Source organism: Cyclopterus lumpus, chromosome 24, assembly GCF_009769545.1.
Source record: "Cyclopterus lumpus isolate fCycLum1 chromosome 24, fCycLum1.pri, whole genome shotgun sequence".
In the NCBI taxonomy this organism is placed as follows: domain Eukaryota; kingdom Metazoa; phylum Chordata; class Actinopteri; order Perciformes; family Cyclopteridae; genus Cyclopterus; species Cyclopterus lumpus.
Genome location: NC_046989.1, coordinates 5,641,410 through 5,659,415, shown reverse-complemented (window position 1 = coordinate 5,659,415; position 18,006 = coordinate 5,641,410). Strand labels below are relative to the sequence as shown.

At 45.5% G+C, this 18,006-nt stretch overlaps 1 protein-coding gene across 1 annotated transcript; it reads right to left on the bottom strand.

The window, feature by feature from the left end:
* Positions 1-1,627: 1,627 nt before the first annotated feature.
* On the bottom strand, positions 1,628-17,394 carry tmem200a (transmembrane protein 200A). Its single transcript, XM_034527926.1, has 5 exons — positions 16,391-17,394; positions 5,792-5,923; positions 5,279-5,541; positions 5,014-5,177; positions 1,628-4,341 (listed from the first exon to the last, which is right to left on the bottom strand). The coding sequence occupies exons 2-5, from the start codon at positions 5,914-5,916 to the stop codon at positions 3,295-3,297; spliced, it is 1,599 nt and encodes a 532-aa protein (XP_034383817.1). The 5' UTR covers positions 5,917-5,923; positions 16,391-17,394; the 3' UTR covers positions 1,628-3,294.
* Between the last annotated feature and the right edge of the window lie 612 nt (positions 17,395-18,006).

Here is an 18,006-nt window from a genome sequence, read left to right as displayed (position 1 = left end):
ATGTGGCACGATGAGGTTCACGTGTGTGTGTGTGTGTGTGTGTGTGTGTGTGTGTTTTTTTGCGTGACATCTTTTGACAACAATTCAATGGATTTTTCCAGATATCCACGTCCCCCCCCCCCCCCTGAGGTCGAATCGTATTAACTTGTGTAACAACTCGTGCGAACCGAGAGGCGAGAAGGTCGCAAGCTCGTCTCTCCGTAACACAATCGGCTCGCGATCCAAAAAAACGAGTGCCGGGGCCGATGTCGAGCGATGGAGCCCTCGTTTTATTCCACGGCCCCCCCCCCCCGGCTCTGTTGTGGACGCGTCGATGGACCGCGGAGAAGACGCTCTTGCGTTTCAGGTTCTCTGGATCTGACCTCCGCGCGCACAGTAAATTTAATTCCATCGCTCCCACCACTCGGCCATCTGTCTTTGGCGGGAGAGGCCTTGGCAACCAACATGTGATCACAGGAAGTGCCTGCGACGCAACGCCGGGGCGGTGAGACAGCGAAGGAAAGCCTCAGCAGGACGAGGTCATTTTAGTTTACTCGGTTAACGTTCACTGGAAGCGACATCATCCATCTCCGCTGTCTAAATATGTTTGCTGCCTTCAGAAAGAGTTAGCATTACCATCATCGCCCTCGGATACACAGAGAAGCCTCCCGCTTATGAACTGCACTGGATGTGCATACGTGGTCCTTACGTGCGTGAGTGTGCGCGTGTGTGTGTGTGTGTGTGTTGTTCACACACAGCTGTGGAGCGCATACGGTAATTGACAATGATTCACCCAGACCTTGTATTATTATTTTGCAATCCGGGGACGAAGAGAAGAAATGGAGAGAAAGAGGAATTAATCATGTGTTTGTGATTTTTAGGTGTGAGGTCAGGCGTGTGTGTGTGTGTGTGTGTGTGTGTGTGTGTGTGTGTGTGTGTGTGTATACACACAGGAGATGGCGTGAGAGCTCCCGTGTGTGAATCCCTGCGTACGTCTCAGCGTTGGTTAAACACACTCAGGACAAAACACCTTTCAGTGAAAATACAATTTATTTGGACATTGATCCATAATCTGCTGGGAAGCGGTTAATGGAGCTCTCCGGTGGGAGTCCCGCACTTCGTTTTGTTTGACACACACACACACACACACACACACACACACACACACGCGGTGTTCATGTTTTAATTGTTTTAACCACGTCGATAAAACGTGTTAAAATGACACCGTCTTTAAGGGGAAACGGACAAAAGAAAACAGAGATATCGATCATATCAGCTCATATAGACCGAAGATAGAAAACAGCAACGTGTCCACGTGTTCAGACACATCGTGTCAACAAGGTCGGTAACTAAATATGTTCATTTGAACGCTCAGTAGCTGAATTCATTAAGTCAAAACCTGCAGTCGTCATCACATCGTGAATATCGTCCCAAGAAGAATAAAAAAATACATTATAGCATAAGTTGTCAAGCGGGGACCATAGCAGAAAACAGCATGGCTCATATTTTAAAGAATTTATTGTGTTTGTAGTCTGTTTTTTTTTTTATATTTAAAAAAGAGGAAATAAGATCTTTGGGGACATATCTGAAATGCCTCTTTTGGGCTCAGCTGGTGGTGGTGTGGGGTGGGGGGGAGGGGGGGGGGGGGGTAGCTGACAGCAGCTGACAGCTGAGTCCCAGGCTGTGTGTGAACCGTCTCCTACACACTACTGACGGATGCAGTATTCAGCACTGCATTCGTCCGCAGTATGAAACTGTTCAAATCAAAATAATTTTGCAGTCTGCTCGGCCAGACTTTAACCTTTTAAACAAGCTCTTAAAGCACCTGGGCAAAAATTTAAAAAAACACCTCGGCTATTACAATATTATCAACTTGTTTTTTGACTTTATAAAATACTTTAATGGTCCAGAACCCCCACCCCTGAAACAATCTATCCAGCTTATTGTGACATAAGACAGTAAGTATAAAACACTGCTCGTCAAAATGAATGATATCTGTACAGTATTGAAGAGTATTATTCAGTTTAAATGAAGCGTGTTGTGTCCCTTCCCACGTCAGAGGCCGCTCTGTCGCCGGCCGGTGGGCGCGAGAAAACCACAGGTTCTCGTTAATTATATAACAGACGTTTGTGTTGTGACATTTAAACAAACAGCTATCAGCGTTTGTTGTTGTTGTTGTTGTTGTTGTAGGCGGAGCTTCTCAACTCCAAAAACATTGGAGCGAATATTTCGAAAGCGTCATCATTTTCTCGTAAAACCGCCGATATTCTAGATCTACGCATTCTCAGAAGTGAGGGATGACATTTTCTAGTAAGAAGATAACTTTGGATGCCTTTAGCAGAGCCATAAACATTGTTAATACTTCTAGTCTTCAGTATTGGACACACACACACACACACACACACACACACAACTTCTTACTATAGTCCTCGGGAAAGGGCAGCAATATTGTGACTGCAGGGCAACATGCACTCTGTTATTGTATTATTATTATATCTGCGCCGTAGCGTATTGACATTATAGTAACTGGTTTTGTGGCGCTACGATCAGAGGATCAAATACACACACACACACACACACACACACACACACACACACACACACACAGCCTTTAAAACAAATACTTTACCACTAATATCTATATTATTTTGACTCTAGAGCCTCGTCGCTGCAGTGTTTCCATGTATATATATATATATATATATATATACATACGTTTACACCAGGCTAAAAATGATATATAAGCTGATTTTGGATGAGTTTGGTTTTCACAGTCCATATTAAGCAATTCAAAGGTGCCATACAGACAAATATCATTCATATTACCTTTACTGTCTCAGCGCTTCTTCTTTTTTTTTTACGATAAACTGTTCTCAGGTTGCGCCTGGACCTTGCTGCCACACGCTGGAGGAACACAACTTGCTCAAAGCGCTTCCATCCCGGGTGTCCTTGGTTACACCAGCAGCTGCCGCAACGAAACCTTGTGACACTTGTAAGAAAAGCAATTTTCAAAAGACTCCCGATCCTGTTGAAAGTAGACTGTGTGTTGTAATGTGTTTTTATTTTTTGATTGATCCCTGTAGCAGAGGTCACAGGTCAGGGTCAGATACAGCATTTGTGGACCTACAGTAGGCATTGGGCTCTGAGCCGACATGAGCCCTGAACCTGTGCAAGACGGTCTATTACTGACGACTCTCCTCCTCGCCGCTAACAAAAAAGTGTCTTTGAAACCCCCGTTTGATGTTGTCCCTCGCCGCTGTACACTCGTACAGTCCGGAGAGCAATTTACACAACAGGACCTTAAGTTCAGCGTCTTCAGAAGCGAGTCTCGGAGCTGCCCCTCTTCATCGCGCTGCTGTTAAACTCGTCGTGCTCAAAACTCAGATTATTGTGCGACCTCGAGATCATCAGCAGCTTCTCCCGCCTGCTGTAATCGCGCCTCGCAGCCGACGCGTCCAGCAGCCGCTCCCCGTGCTCTTCCCGGTCCTCCAGCCGCGTGTAACCTTTGCTGCTGCCCCTGATGCCGCTGTTGCTACGGCTGCTGTTGCTACGGTCGAGGCGGGGCCAGCTGGGGTGCTTCCGCTGCTCCGGGTGCACGCTGAGCGCGCTCGGCCCTCGCTCCAGGTCCAGGGATTTCGAGTGGCTGCCCAGCATGTGCAAGGAGGAGTTGGAGCCAAAGTCACTCCTCGCCGCTCCGGGGGAGAGCCAGCAGCCTGAGGTAGAGGAGGGAGCAGGGGAGAGGGAGTATGAGGAGACGGAGGAGCAGTGGGAGGAAGAGGAGGCGGAGTTACTCCGGTGTAAGCCCGGCGGTTTGGAGGCCTTGGCGACAGATGCTACAGGGACCACCAGAGACTCCATGGAGCTCAGGGGCTGTGACCTCTCCCCGTCTCTCCTCCCCTCTCCTCCCCTCTCCTCCTCGGTGATCGCCTCCATCTCCGGTTCATCGATAACGCAGTTGTTGAGTTTTATAACGGGGAGAGTGAACGCGGAGATGGAGGAGGAGACAATGGAGCGCGCGTGGTGCCCTCCCTTCTCCCCGTCTCCGTCCACCGACCACTGGTGGCGCACCGAGTCCGAGCGGGCCAGCCTGAAGGGGTGATCCTTGTAGAGCGGCGCCAGCAGCCCCGCGAAGCTACAATCCAACCGAGCCTGCCCCCCGCGTCGGCGAAACTCCTCGTCGCCTAACAGCACCTCCTTCTCTTCTACGGACCCTTCGCCTCCGGCCCGGGAGGAGAACGCCAGGAGGGAGTTGCTGCCTTCTCTTGCATAGGTGCTGTCGCGGTGATGGTGTTGCTTATGCTCTCTCTGCCGGAGGCGGTGGATGTCAATGACGGTGGAGTACATGTCTCGCATGTGGATAATCTAGTGCAGGAGAGAAATATATTATTAGTAATGGCGGAAGGGTTTGGATTAACCCGAGAATACGTTTGATTACAACGTATTATTCAGTGTTTGTTGGATGTGACCTTGGAACACAATGTCTCGCATGGATTACCTGGAAAGGGGGTTAGGGAAGGAGGAGGCGATGAATCAAATCAAGGAAGGGAGGGAGAGAGAAGAGGAAATGTGATCAGAGCCAAAACACTGCAGGGATGGGGATGGAACGAGGTTGTCAGAGATGTGATTTGCATGTTAGTTATGAAGAGATGATGAATATGGATGACTGCACTGTGCATGCCCCTCGTTTTGTAGAGAGTGAAGGAAGAACAGAAATGAGAATATGGAATTAGGGAGGAGTATTAGCTGCATTCTCTATTGACTCAGGCTTTGAAAAACCTGTTAAAATTATCCTTTGTAACCTTTTGAAGAACCAATTTCTGCACAATTCTGTGTTTCAGACCTCGCAAGGTAATATCAAATCTGTTTGTATTTCCCGTTGCAGCTTATTGGCTCACATGTAGACCCTTACAGTCCACTCGCAGCTCCCGTAGTTCATTTCTCAGGTGCACAGGTGGACGCCGATGCATCCCACTCTTTGTGTACGTGTGTGTGTGTGTGTGTGTGTGTGTGTATTTTATCTGGTTTCAGCCCTACCTTCGTTTCCCGGTCTCTGTTTTCATGAAGAATGGCATTGGCACAGATGAAGATGAAAATCCCGATGCCCATGGTGAAGGGTCCGAACATCTTCATCCTCTCCGAGTGACGATGCTGTTCCAGGAACCGCGTCAGAGCGCCACCGGTCTGCCTGGAGGGCGTACCTGCACGTGGAGGTCGTGAGCCATTTTGATGTCAAGTTTCCAGAAACAGCGACTCAGTCAGAAGACAATTTGCTTGGAGTTGAATTCCTCTGTTCGCTCACCTTGCACGTCGTGACTCGTGCTGGAGTTCGCCGCGTCCCCGTCCCTCGCGGCCACCTCGGCTCCATTCCCAGATGTTTTCGATCGTCCTGCGGCCGGCGGTCCGGCCGAGCTCGTGGTTTCACCGTGCGGCCAGTAACCCAGCGTCGCCATGCCGATCCCTACCGCCAAGACGACCAATCCCAGGAAGAGGAAAAAACCGGAGGCGGAGTTGAGGCGGAGCCTGCCGCGCACCACCACAACGTCGGTGCGTCGTTTCCGCTTCCTAAACGAAGAGTGTGGAAAGTAGACAGACATGGAGACGTTGGTGGCATCCTTACAGCCACCGTACACAAAATTGCAAATAACTTGCATGTGCATAACACAGATATAATATCTTTGGGAAGTCAACAGTAAAAAAAACAGCATTGCTGATAAATCACATAGAAATTAAACTGCTACTAGTCTCCTGTTGCCCAAAGTAGTTGAGTGAAAAGATCATTTGAGATTTTCAGGTCCTAGTGAGATTTGGTTACCTGGGGGCAGCTTCTGGGGCGTTTCCCAGGCCCGGCGCTGTCGATGAGGACCGATGCTGAGAACGGGCGGAGTCTTGGCGTTTGAGCTTAGCCAAGCCTGTCAGCACACCTGCTGCCGCAGTCATACTTAACCTGCAGACACACGTGCAGAAATCAAAAATCGTCAATGAGTCGGACACGTCCCCTACGACCCATGATGCACTGCTGTTGCAGACCAGTGTGTGTTGGTCCTTTTTATACGCACACTCAAAAGAGATGCAAACTGAAAAGAACTCAGGTTAAGGGACGGACGTCGGTATTTTAGCACAGCCAAAGTCTCCCTGATGCTCTGAATATAGCGAGACACTTAATATTCAGAGTACAGCATCGCTCACAACTGAGCCGCTCTATTTCGTCTTCTTTTTGCCGCACATACAGCCGGTGACTTTTGAAAAGCCGCAAGGGGATTTCCTGTAAAAGTGTGTCAGACTTTCAGAGTCATTTTCGAGAAATGCTGTTTACAGTTTAGCAGTGCTACAGATGTAAGCACACACACACACACACATGTACACACCCAGTACAATCTCCTCTGTGCACTGGTTGGCCCTCAGGACAACATGGACATGCGTGTGCATGCGTGTGCATAGTCATACATTTAACCCTGCAGAATGTTTGTTTACTGCATTCCTCCTGTGTGTGTGTGACGGAGAAACTCAGGAAACGAGACAATAAGATGCGTAAAAACAGAAGGAAAACAGACACATCTTGGCTAGTTTTTTCTGCATTCGATATCAAATTCGGAATTTTACATTATTTATTTTTTGGCGTTGTCGTTATTTGGTGTAGCGGTTATAAAATTGGAAATACACTGCTGCAATTATGACATAATATTCATATGAATCATAGTCTCTCCGCTCACCAGCTGCTCAGATCTCTATTAATAGTCTTTACAGGAAAGAGTGTTTAAAACAGACCCAAGCTCATTCCGGCGGCCTTCATTTGTTTATAAATGCCTCTTAATCTGGGCTCACATGAACATTAGCATTGTCCCGTTTAGCACCAAGAGGATTAAATGGACTATTATTGGATGTTAAATAACCAGGAGATGACAATTTTTTACTTTAAAAACAGTTACTTCATTGCTGCAGATTCATTGACTCTTTTTTTTCTCGGGTGCCGTGTTGTCACTTCTGCTTCAGAACTTAAACAATTTGAGGGAAAACATGAAAGCGCACGTGTCATGTGATCCCCAGCAGTGAGGATGTCAGGCGCCACGCGGTCGAAGTCACCTGAGAGTGGACATCCACACAACACCTCTGCTTTAGGACCGCCTCCACAAACCCTTTAACATCATCCATCACATGTAACATACTGACGCCTGATTGGCCCCTCTCGCATCAGTAGTATTGGGGCCAATTGCTTGTGGCGGTTTAAAAATCCTTTTGTCAGGCGGTCTTTGATTTATTTCATTGCGATTCAATAGTTTCTTTTAAGTTTTGCTCAAAACAACTTTTCAGTTGGAACAAAAAAAAAAAAAAACATGATGAGAAGGAGCTCTTGTTCCTAGAATGAATAAAGTTGTTTTCAGCTATTAATCCACTTTATCTTTACATTGCAAATAGTTGTTATTAATGCTTTGAATATCAAATGTAAGCCACTTTTTTTTTTTTTTACATTACACTTATTAGATCTTGGCCGTTGTTATTTATGTAGTCGTCGGTGAACATCTGGATTTTAAGTAATCCGAGAAACAAGCTGAACAATCGTCAGCGGTGACAACATCACGTGAAACTGCTTATTCTGTGTGTTTTTTTTTTTACCCGTTTTTCGAGGAAAGGATAACAAATTAAAAGAAAAAACACTTCCTGAACAATGAACACTAAAAGATTCCTATCGGGGAGAAGCTGACGGAGAAGAAGGCAAAGGTGGTGAAAAACAGCATCTCCCACGATGCCGCGCTGCGTCAAAAAACTTGCTGTCTTTTGTTGTAGTTTTGACTGAGAAACCCATTAGTGGCAGAGAATGTCATATTGTGAGTTTAAATGGCAAAAATAAGCGGACCAAGGGCAGTGGCAGTAGCAAAGTGGCTCTGAGGTATTTATTTGGTCACCAGTTGTCTGTGCCGTGTGCACGTTGGGAACAAGAATACATTCGTCCGTCTATCTTTTAATTCCTCTTTACTTCCACATCTCAGTCTCTGGTTCTCAGTCTCTTCTGACCCCCTCAGATCTATTTTTAGTCTGTCTCTAATTTTAATTTCCTTTAATTCGGTCACTTTTCGTCTTTCTCTCTCCCTCCTGACGAATCTTAAAGCAACAAAATATGCTCTAATATTCAGAATCAGACAAAGCTCTCGGTGTTCAAAGTGACTTTGAATCGCACATGAAAACCAGATGTTCTCTCCTCCTCCTTCCTCCTCCTCCTCCTCTCTTTTCTCCTTCTCACGTCTCAATGTATTTTCACGTCAATCATCCTATTGGTACTACTAGTTTACCACAGATGGTGCATCACACAAGGACAAACACAACCTGCCTCGCTTCTCGGGTTCTTCTGCTCTTGAAAGATGAGAAAAGGATGGCTGGGAGTGCAGGGCGAGGATAGAGGAAGACGGGGAAGGCCAACAAAAACAGAGAGATACGGCGACCACAGAACAGCACAAGGAGATGTGAAAAGGGAGAGGGATGTGGAAGCACTTATCTCCATCAGTGAAAGTGTGTGTGTGTGTGTGGGGGGGGGGGGGGGGGAGACAACACTGAGTCATGACCACGAAATGAAAGCCTGTACAAAAAAAGCAAAAAACTATTTTTGGGGGGTGGGGAGGGGGGGGGGTTGATGGGCGGATAGAGAAAAAAAGGCCTGACAATAAAAGAGAGTGCTTTTCCTTCCAGTGGTGATTGGACCAGAGGCTGAAGTGCATCTGTAGTTTGAACAAGGCGAGTGTGAGAACACGCCGCAGCCTAACGAACGAGGCTTTCTGGAGAAGAATGCGTCGGACTTGTGCAAGCGAACACATGAAAGGACGAGTTAATGCTCAGTAACCGTGTGCAACACCTAACGCCTCATCGGGGGGGGGGGGAGGGGGGGTTCTCACCTCCGTTTCTCGCTGTAAAGAAACATTTCAGTGAGTTATGTTTGAGTGGGCGACGTTTGCTCTATTTTCTGCAACAACATGGCATCTTGTTCACGCGGTGATCGTACACACGGTGTGCATATTAATGTTTCCGCCTCACATCACATGCAGCTTATAAATAATGCGAAATCCACCGCTCCATTTGCCACCTCACTACCTTTTTAATAAGCAGTTTTCCTGTAGCGCTTATTTAATCGTGAATTAGCCTCCCTGTGATCACACTATTAATGATTAAAATGTTCCTGCTGTTGTGCATATACTCACAGTAAGGCCCCCCCCCCCCAAAAAAAAATAATGGAAATATGGAAATCATTTGCCATACCTGACGCCTCAGGGAGAAGATTTATTCTAGTTTCATTATTTATTTATTTTATTATGTAGGGAGCATTGTCACACTTCTTCTTATCATCTATAGGAGACATCACGTGATCTATTGTCCCTATAGCAACTAAACGTGCTGCTGCTAGGTGACACGTTTCTATAGCAACTGCCAGCTGTGCCGGAATGACAGATGTAATCTTAATAGCACTGAATCCATTTAAAGAAAAAAAAAGGTGCATTTCTCAGCCGTCATCTTGATTTAGATTTTTATTTTGTGCGACAACAACGACAAAAAAAACGATGTCACGGCTTTGGAATGATTTCACTCCACCTCTCCATCAATTTGAAAGATGCGTGATCGAGAGAGGAAGGAAAGGAGGAGAGCGCAAAAGGATGCTGAAGAAGGAATGGAGGCAGGAGGGGGTGGGCGGAGTCACCAAGGAATAAGAGAGAGGGTGAGAGAAACAGAGGGTTTGTCACCTCGGGGTGTTAATTACATCTTGTTGTATACATTATTTGTGCTGAATCTTTACGACTCTCCACACATCTATGACAATAAAGCGAGGGATCTCTGTCTGCTCCTCTCAAATCTCGACACCCGCTCGGCCGATCTGCTGCTTCACACTTGGCGTGCGTATTGCCGAGGAGTGCTTTGTCAAAAATGTTGGTGCAATTTGGACGAGCCACGCGTTAAATATAAATCGACTGTGAATAAACGAGCACAGAGCGCTCTACGCTGCGTCAGAGCTTTAGGGTTCTCCAGTGCAGCTCGTTGGAGTGGCGAGGGTTCCCTTTTAACCACAAGGTCGGCGGTTCGATTCCCATCCGTGTGTCCGCATGTCAAAGTCTCCTGGAAAGAGACACTGAACCCCAAGTTGCTCGCTTGCGTCCAGTCGTTCATCCAAATGCTTTAAATTCATACGCGTGCATGCGTATGATTTATGCGGAGTTCACTGACTGCAGTTATTGTTGCTGCTTGATGACGACAGGCCCTCACTTCCCTGGAGTCAACCAACACAAGCAGATGGCCCGCAGGAACAGCGGCACTCTGCCATTTAAATTTAAATGACAGCACATACGGCAAAAATAACTCCCCTCATTAAATCCACGCTCTACATTATAACCGCAAAGCAAGCGATTAATATGCCAATTTGGGGATGAATATTCGTTAAGAGGCTTTCAAGGATGTTGCAGCCATTACTAACATCACCACTGGGAGAATATCCCCACTGGAAGACTTTAAGTGACTTATTTATTATTTGGAAAATAGCCCCCCCCCCCCCCCCCCCCCCCCCCCCACCCCCCCCCCCCCGCTAACTGTATTTCACCCATATTTCTTACCGCGAGTAACCCCGAAGCAAACGCTGTCTTTTTTCACTCTTTCACTAAACTATTAATAACACAAAGTAAAACACTTCCAAGTGAAACAGAGGCGTTATCGGCACAATGTTCTGCAAGCGTACCCGTCACATTTCCTCTGTTGGGTGAATGTAGAACATTCTCTTGTTAGTTTACTTTTGTAAGTCGTGAGTTGGAGATCTTTTAGTTAGGAGAGCCCCAGGACCAGTTTGTCTACTGGTAAAGTCTGCTTTCGGGGACAAGGGGGAGTGTGCAAGAGGCGAGAGAGCAGGGCAGGTGTGATTAGAAATAGAAGAAGATGCCAGAAGAATCAGGGCCGGAAGAAGAATGATGATGGGGGGGGGGGGGGGGGGAGTCCTGGGCGAGAGAGCGTAGAGGAGATGTTAAGATCCACAAGGAACAAACTCCAGAGACTGTTTGTCTCAAGTGACTCACCTCGGGGGGAACTGTTCGCTAACACGTCATGGAGAGAGTCCCGTGTGGACACTGATGGAAGATGCAACGAGGGAGGAAAGAGCCGGGTGATCAAAATGGAGCTCAGCGGGAAGAGAAAAATGATCCTCCATTATGTCTCCCATTATCGTTACAATGAGTTGTTGTTGAACGGCTCCCGGCGAGGTGAACTCAAGCCACATGGCTCTCATAAAGGTTTTTTTTTTTTTTTTTTAATCTCTTGAGCTGGATTTAAATGCAGGGACGGGAACCCCCGCTGTGCGGTTAAGGTCACCTGCCATAACATCATGGAGCCGGGAGTCAAATATGTATAAGACTGCCCTGGAAAACGCCACAAAGGGCTATTTTTATTTATTTATTTATTTTTTCTCTCAAAGTATCGTGACTTGAAGTTGAGTTTTGTCAAATGTTGAGAATGTAGAAAACAGGTAATTTACTTTCTGGTTTGCAGTGAAAAATATCTGATCTTTGTACAACATGTTATTGTTCTTGAAATACTGAAATAATGATGCTGTCGAGCATTGTAACGCCCAGGTAAGACTTAAGTACTTAAGTGTCATTATTCAAGCGCGGTTCGGTTTGGTGGAGCTTTTTCTAACGGACTGATTTCTCTTGACAACTATTGATTTAGTATTATGTTATTTTCTGGTTATGTAAATAAAATCTCAAAAACACACAGCTTCATGTGAGATCAAATAAATTGTAGTGTATCGTAGTATAATGTAACATAATACCGTGTAAAGCATAGTACTGTACAGGACAGTATGCTATACTTCAATAGTCCTGTATAGTGTAATATATAGTGTAGAATACTATAGTACAATATAGCATAACAATATAGTATAACATAATATATAGAATAGTGTAATTATAGTTCATTTATAGCATGATAAAAGATAGGAGAGCGCCTCTGTCTAATGAGAGATTATTCTGTTTTGCATGTTTCAGCCCATTAACTGCAAATTGTGCACATTTAATATTGTAATTGTAGATAATGGGTGCCGGGCAGAAAATCCATTGCAATTAATAAACCCTCAATAAAACCCATAAACAATCAAACCTGTAATGGAAGAAGTTCATGCGATCCCTTTTACAGACAGAGCAGCTCACGCTTCTGATATTTTTGTCAGTAGTGTTGAACAAAAGATGTTTTCACAGCTTCCATAAACACACTATGGAGTGTTTATGGAAACTGATGCAATTACATTACTAGATGATGATAAATCGACTGGTTGCTGTTTTCTATGAGAGATTATCTTACATGAGCTGTAAAATGATCAACTCAAACCTCAGGTATTGTATCGTAGTTTTAATGGCGTATCTGAATGTTGTGTTCATTAAAGCAACATTTTTTTTTAGAGGGATCTATTTGCTTAAATGGAATGAAATATTAATAAATGTGTTTTGTTCTGTCGTGTATAATCACCTGAAAATAAGATTGTTTTTGTTGCATTAGAATGAGTTGTTTATAGAGCCGGCCGCCATGTTTCTACAGTAGCCTAGAACGGACAAACCTAACACCGGGCCGTTCGCATTCACACAGGTCGTGTTGCGTCCTACACGCTTTACTTTTTTAGTTTTAGTTTCAGCAATCTGCAACTTCAGTAGGTGGTGCCAAATCCTACACACTGCACCTTCAAACCCTCAATGAAACCCTAACCCTGCACAGTTACTCTGGTTGGTTACGGTGTGTTACACTTGGATTTTGGATTATATTAGGCGGCTGTATCTATCTATCTTCCATTTTTCTGGCATCGGAAAAAAAAAATCGCAACGCTCCCGATCGTTATCACAACTTGAATGTTGACTTTAAACACGATTAACAAAAGCAGGAATTTGGTAATTCGACGACCATCCCATCAGCTCTCTTCTCAAGTTGAATGTGGGTGAAGCTACGCTGGGCGGTACGAGTCATATGATGTCACCACATAACAACGTAACGAGTGCAACATAGCACACACACACACACACACACACACACACACACACACACACACACACACACACACACACACACACACGCTGTCCTGAGAGGAGGTCTAATCAGGCAAAAGTGAAAACACCTGTGCAGGGGCTTTAGTGGTGAAGCATGGGAGCAGTGCATGCAGCGATCACGTTCTCCGGGGCCGAGTTGGTTTCACGATGTCAAACGTTTCGCTCTAAGACGCCTCCGTGTTTGGAGGAGCAATCAGACCTCAGGGCGACCCGGCTGAGGTCGCTGTCCCTCCCGTACGTCTTTAAAGAAGACCACTGCCGTTTGATTTTGATTGGAAAACGTGTCTTTCCATCCGTCCGTCTCGCTGCTGAGCAGGAAAGAGGTGAAAGGCGGGATGTGTGTAAGAGGGACAGGAACGAGCAAAAGATAAACAAGATGTAGCCGGCGTGTGTACGCGCCATCGCTTCACTCCCTCAGACTCCACGGTGAGTCATCCGTCTGGAGGATATGTCTCTTTGGGCTTTTCCTGCTGACCTTTCGGCAGCACATCTTCTGATGCCGAGCGCTCGGGTGTCGAATCCTGCACCCTCGTCACCGTCTTGTTTGTTTTTAAAAAAAATCAAAAAAGTCTTGCATCCTTCACACTGAATCAGAGTCGTGTCATTGCCTGTTGTGATGAATTCAGCTCTACTCAATCGAAGTGTGTGTGTGTGTGTGTGTGTGTGTGTGTGTGTGTGTGTGTGTGTGTGTGTGTGTGCGTGTGTGTGCGTGTGTGTGTACTGCCATGATCCCCCTGTTGATTCTAACTAAATGACTCACCCTGTGTCCCTCACAGTCCCGATTATCAGTCAGTCCCCTGATGAGTCCACTTATCCTGAGGTGCGAGCTGCCCCCCCCCAAATAAAAAATGGAGTCCTGGGACCTTTGTGGGGTCATTGTTTGGATTCTAGAGGCCCACTCACTCTACACAGCTTCCGAAAATAATGTAATTTCTCTATGCCTCTATTAACATTTAGTTTTACAAATACAGTTCTTATTTAATATGTCCTCGAGAACGTTCTCAAGAATTAGGGCTGAACCATTTTTATATATATTTAATTGAGATGATTTTTGACTGATATTGCAATCTCGATATGATTTGTAATATTAGGGGGAATTATCATTTTTACATAATTATTCTTATTCTAAAAAAACGCTAAATGGATCAGGAATAGCTGCATTAGGCTCATATGCATATTTCTGATTTCCTTTGACAGGTAAGACGCCAAGGAATATGAATCCATTGTAAGTAAACCCATTTATATTACCTCAGAGTAAATGTAGACGAAATAAAGGAAGAAAAAAATATATAATGTTCATCCTCTTTCCCTCTTCAGAGAGTCGGCCGCCATGTTTCTACAGTAGCCCAGAACGGACAAACCAAACACTGGTTCTTCTACACGCTCGACACGCGGGAGAAGTTTCACCTCACCACTGCACCTTTAAACCATAAATTGAACGCTAGTGTGAACGTCGGACACGCAGGTGTTTTCAGTCACTCTGGTTGATTACATTGGCAGATATTAGGGAGCCTTATTAATGTGCTTTTTTCTGGCATCAGAAAAGTCCGAGCTCTCACGGTCACACTGACAACCTGAACGTTGACTTGAAGTGAGCGTATGCAGGAACTGTTAATTAGATGAACCAGCCACAAGAACACAGATTAATGTCAGCGTGACAATAAAATATCAAGTTTGACTGCCTCGTTAACGGCGGCCGCTGTGTGCTTTGATGCAAAGTGCATTCAGGTGCATTAGAAAGCTGGGAATTTCCACTCTCCATCGATACCGAGTAGGGTACTGTAGAGTGGCAACCTGTTTGTATATTTACGAAGGTTTCATTTGCGCGACTTCCTTCCGACAGTCGGTTTACGGATTCTGAAAGCTGAGGACTTTTTCAAAACAATGTAACATGCATATTTTCTATTAAAAAAAAAGACCATATTTCTTCGTATTTTTGGATTTGTACCAAACAATGTTCACTTAATTCTGTAGAATGTGATGTGCCCTTCACAAACATAGTGTGATTTATAAACTGTAGTACAGGCCACAAATGCGAAACAATTTGAGTTACTGTGCAGCCGTAACATGAATTATGTCTTAAATCAGATATGGGGGTTTCTAGGATGAACTCTTATTATCAGGTGAGCTTTCCTATTGGGAGTGTTTGGAGCGACAAAGCCCCAGAGGGTGATTTTTAAAGAGTATTATCCAGTTACGGATACGTGTGAAGGAGGATTAGCTGATATGTCACCTGACTTCTTAATGATTCTCAAATTAAACTCAGATGCATTTCAGCGTTAAATCATTGGCGGCGAAGGATGCCATTTGGCTCAGTGAGTCACCCTCGTTCTTCAGACAGTTACTCCTAATTCACCGACACTTAAATCCCACTAAAGACAATAAAAACCAGCACCAGAGCTCTGTTGTTAAAGCCTCCCTCTACTCAAGAATGGGCTTTGCTTATTGTTCCTTTGCGTATTTGATGTTTGAACTTCACTCTGCAGAACAATGTGTGCAGAGTGTTCTTCACATCAATCACGTTTCTCATGCGCTCGCCTCGAATATCTGAGTGCATGTGCACCAGCGGGATTTTGTGATATCAATCACGTTTCGATATGAAACATGTGTTAAGTTGAAGCTTCCATTGCAAACAAAACCCAAAAGAAAACTCATGAGAATGGACTTAAAGTGAAGTAAGAGACGTCTTCTGTCCCATCAGTTTCAGTTGGTTTTTTTTGACAGTTATTTACATAAATAAATTCTTTAGTTAACCAGAAAGGTGCGTGCAATATCTCTTCGGCCAGGAAGTCCAGATCCAGATTGGGCAGCAGGTAAAAAGTTTCATGCACGTTTAAACAAAAATTGACACAAAACATGCAGGAAATCAGAGGCTGAAATAAGAAGCAACGTTGTTCCGTAAAACTAGATTCTAAATAGTTTTAAACATAAAGATACATGTTGTAAAAAGACTGAAGGTGCAATAAACTTGACCATTGACTCTTTAATGATGACCTTTGACCCATCCTTGAAGGCATATTGGGCTATTATGCCTTGTTAGGCAACTAAGAACTAATACAAAAAAGCAGATTTAAATCAACCCTGGCACAATGAACAGATCATATATTCCCTCCCCAATACAATCCATCAATAAACACGTGATCATACATCATTTATATCATATTAAAACACAATCGATTGTGGAAAGAAGGCCGTATCAGATTGCCTGGAGCTCATGCTATAAACTTCCTTGTTCATCAAATATTAAACACGACAAGTCATTAAATATGGATGGAAATCAAATGTGAAAAAGATACGACTGTAAAGCTGTTTAAGAGTCGGAAAGAAGTCCAACAAAAAGCCAAACAAAGGCCACTTCTTACCTTTGCAAAGAGCCGCGCGTGTCACTGCCGCTGCGCCTTCAAACATGGAGGGGGATGAGGCTGTAACCTGGGGGGAAGTAGAGAGCCATCGCCCGCTCTGGAGGCTACTTCCACCCATGTGCCATGCCGGAGAACATTCAGGTGACAGGAGGCAGGACCGGCACAGTCCGATCGGGCCCTGCGGGTTCTTTTCCACGCGTCCGAGTCGTGGACTTTACGTCGCGCGGAACACGATTTCCGAACGTGCGCTCTGGACAATGAGGGCGCTGCTTTTGACGGCTCCTTAAATCCTTAAAAAAAAATTAAAAAAAACACTCCGCCTGTTTAAAGTCGTTAACGCTCTTAGAGGGGAAACATATATTTCAATATATCCCTCCTCTCAGTGGTGGAAAAGACTACAAAAGCCTCGTGACGTGAAACTCCCTCCTGGCGGGTCTTGACTGTCACGCGTAAAAAAGTCTTTCCTTCCCCCCTCCCCCGGTATTCGCGTCCAGGAACTTGATTTCACGATGAAGGAAGAGGAAAGAAAGACACAACTCTTGTTGGGGAAACCTCGGCGGGTTGTTGCGTCTCAAGAACAACGTCGATCAGAGGAAAACCGGCGAGTTGCGCGTGTTTTTGTGCCCGGAGAGAGAGAGAGAGAGAGAGAGACGCGGCAGCTCCATCCAATTCCTTCCAAAGCGCTTGTGGGAATGCGAGGGGCTTTCACCAAGGCTAGCGCGCGCGTGTGTGTGTGTGTGTGTGTGAGCGAGAGAGAGAGAGAGAGAAAGAGAGAGAGATCGGGGTGACTGGTTTGCATGCGCGCTATAGTGTGGCTTTTGTGTGCGCGTGTTTTATGGAAGGAAACAAGGCACGGTGCCCCAGCGTTTGTCATCGCGTGTGCAGGGCGCGCAGACGGTGAAATGCAACATTCCCGCAGCGACTAAATGCAACTTGTGAAAGTGTGTTGAAGTGTTTCACGACAGCTGCAGCAATGGCGGGTGTGACTTCTCCATGCGCGTTCATGTGAGATACGCGTGAGACGCACACAGGTTAGGGGGCCATCGACGCACACACTGTTTTCTTTTCTGTCCCCCTGATCACACGAGAGAAGGGGAGGGCAAAAACGTTGCAGATGTTGCCATTTCCTGTATTTACAAGTTGTGCGTGCGTGCGTGCGTGCGTGCGTGCCTGTGTGTGTGCGTGGGTGTGGGTGTAGTGCAGAGCATAGAGGGGTGTTATAAATAGAGTTACGGTTATAGGGTCAGGCATGTCAAGGTCGAGGACCACACACACACACACACACACACACACACACAGAAAGAGACCCCCTGTTACAGCTGGACATGTGCGGACACATTTGTACACATGTCACTGGGACATTGCGGTGGTCCTCGACCTTGAACCTGACCTTGACACGCCTGACCCTATAACCCCCAACCGTTACTCTAATTATAGCACCCTTTCTGCACTACACGCACACACATGTACACACACTCACACAAAAATACCCATTATGTCCTCAAGCTTTCCCACTTATTTTGCCCTTAGACACTCCTGGAGCCTGTAAGATACATAAACCATCTGTAACCCTCATGAGCGTCGTATGCCTGCTGCAGCAGTCAGTCAGTTTCTGT

Excerpts from the sequence above, each read along its gene's own strand:
- tmem200a (XM_034527926.1), bottom strand. The coding sequence starts at position 5,916 with ATGACTGCGGCAGCAGGTGTGCTGACAGGCTTGGCTAAGCTCAAACGC. Across the intron at positions 5,542-5,791 it reads GCCCCAGAAGCTGCCCCCAG|GAAGCGGAAACGACGCACCG; the intron begins GTAACCAAATCT and ends CTCTTCGTTTAG. Across the intron at positions 5,178-5,278 it reads CACGAGTCACGACGTGCAAG|GTACGCCCTCCAGGCAGACC; the intron begins GTGAGCGAACAG and ends CTCCACGTGCAG.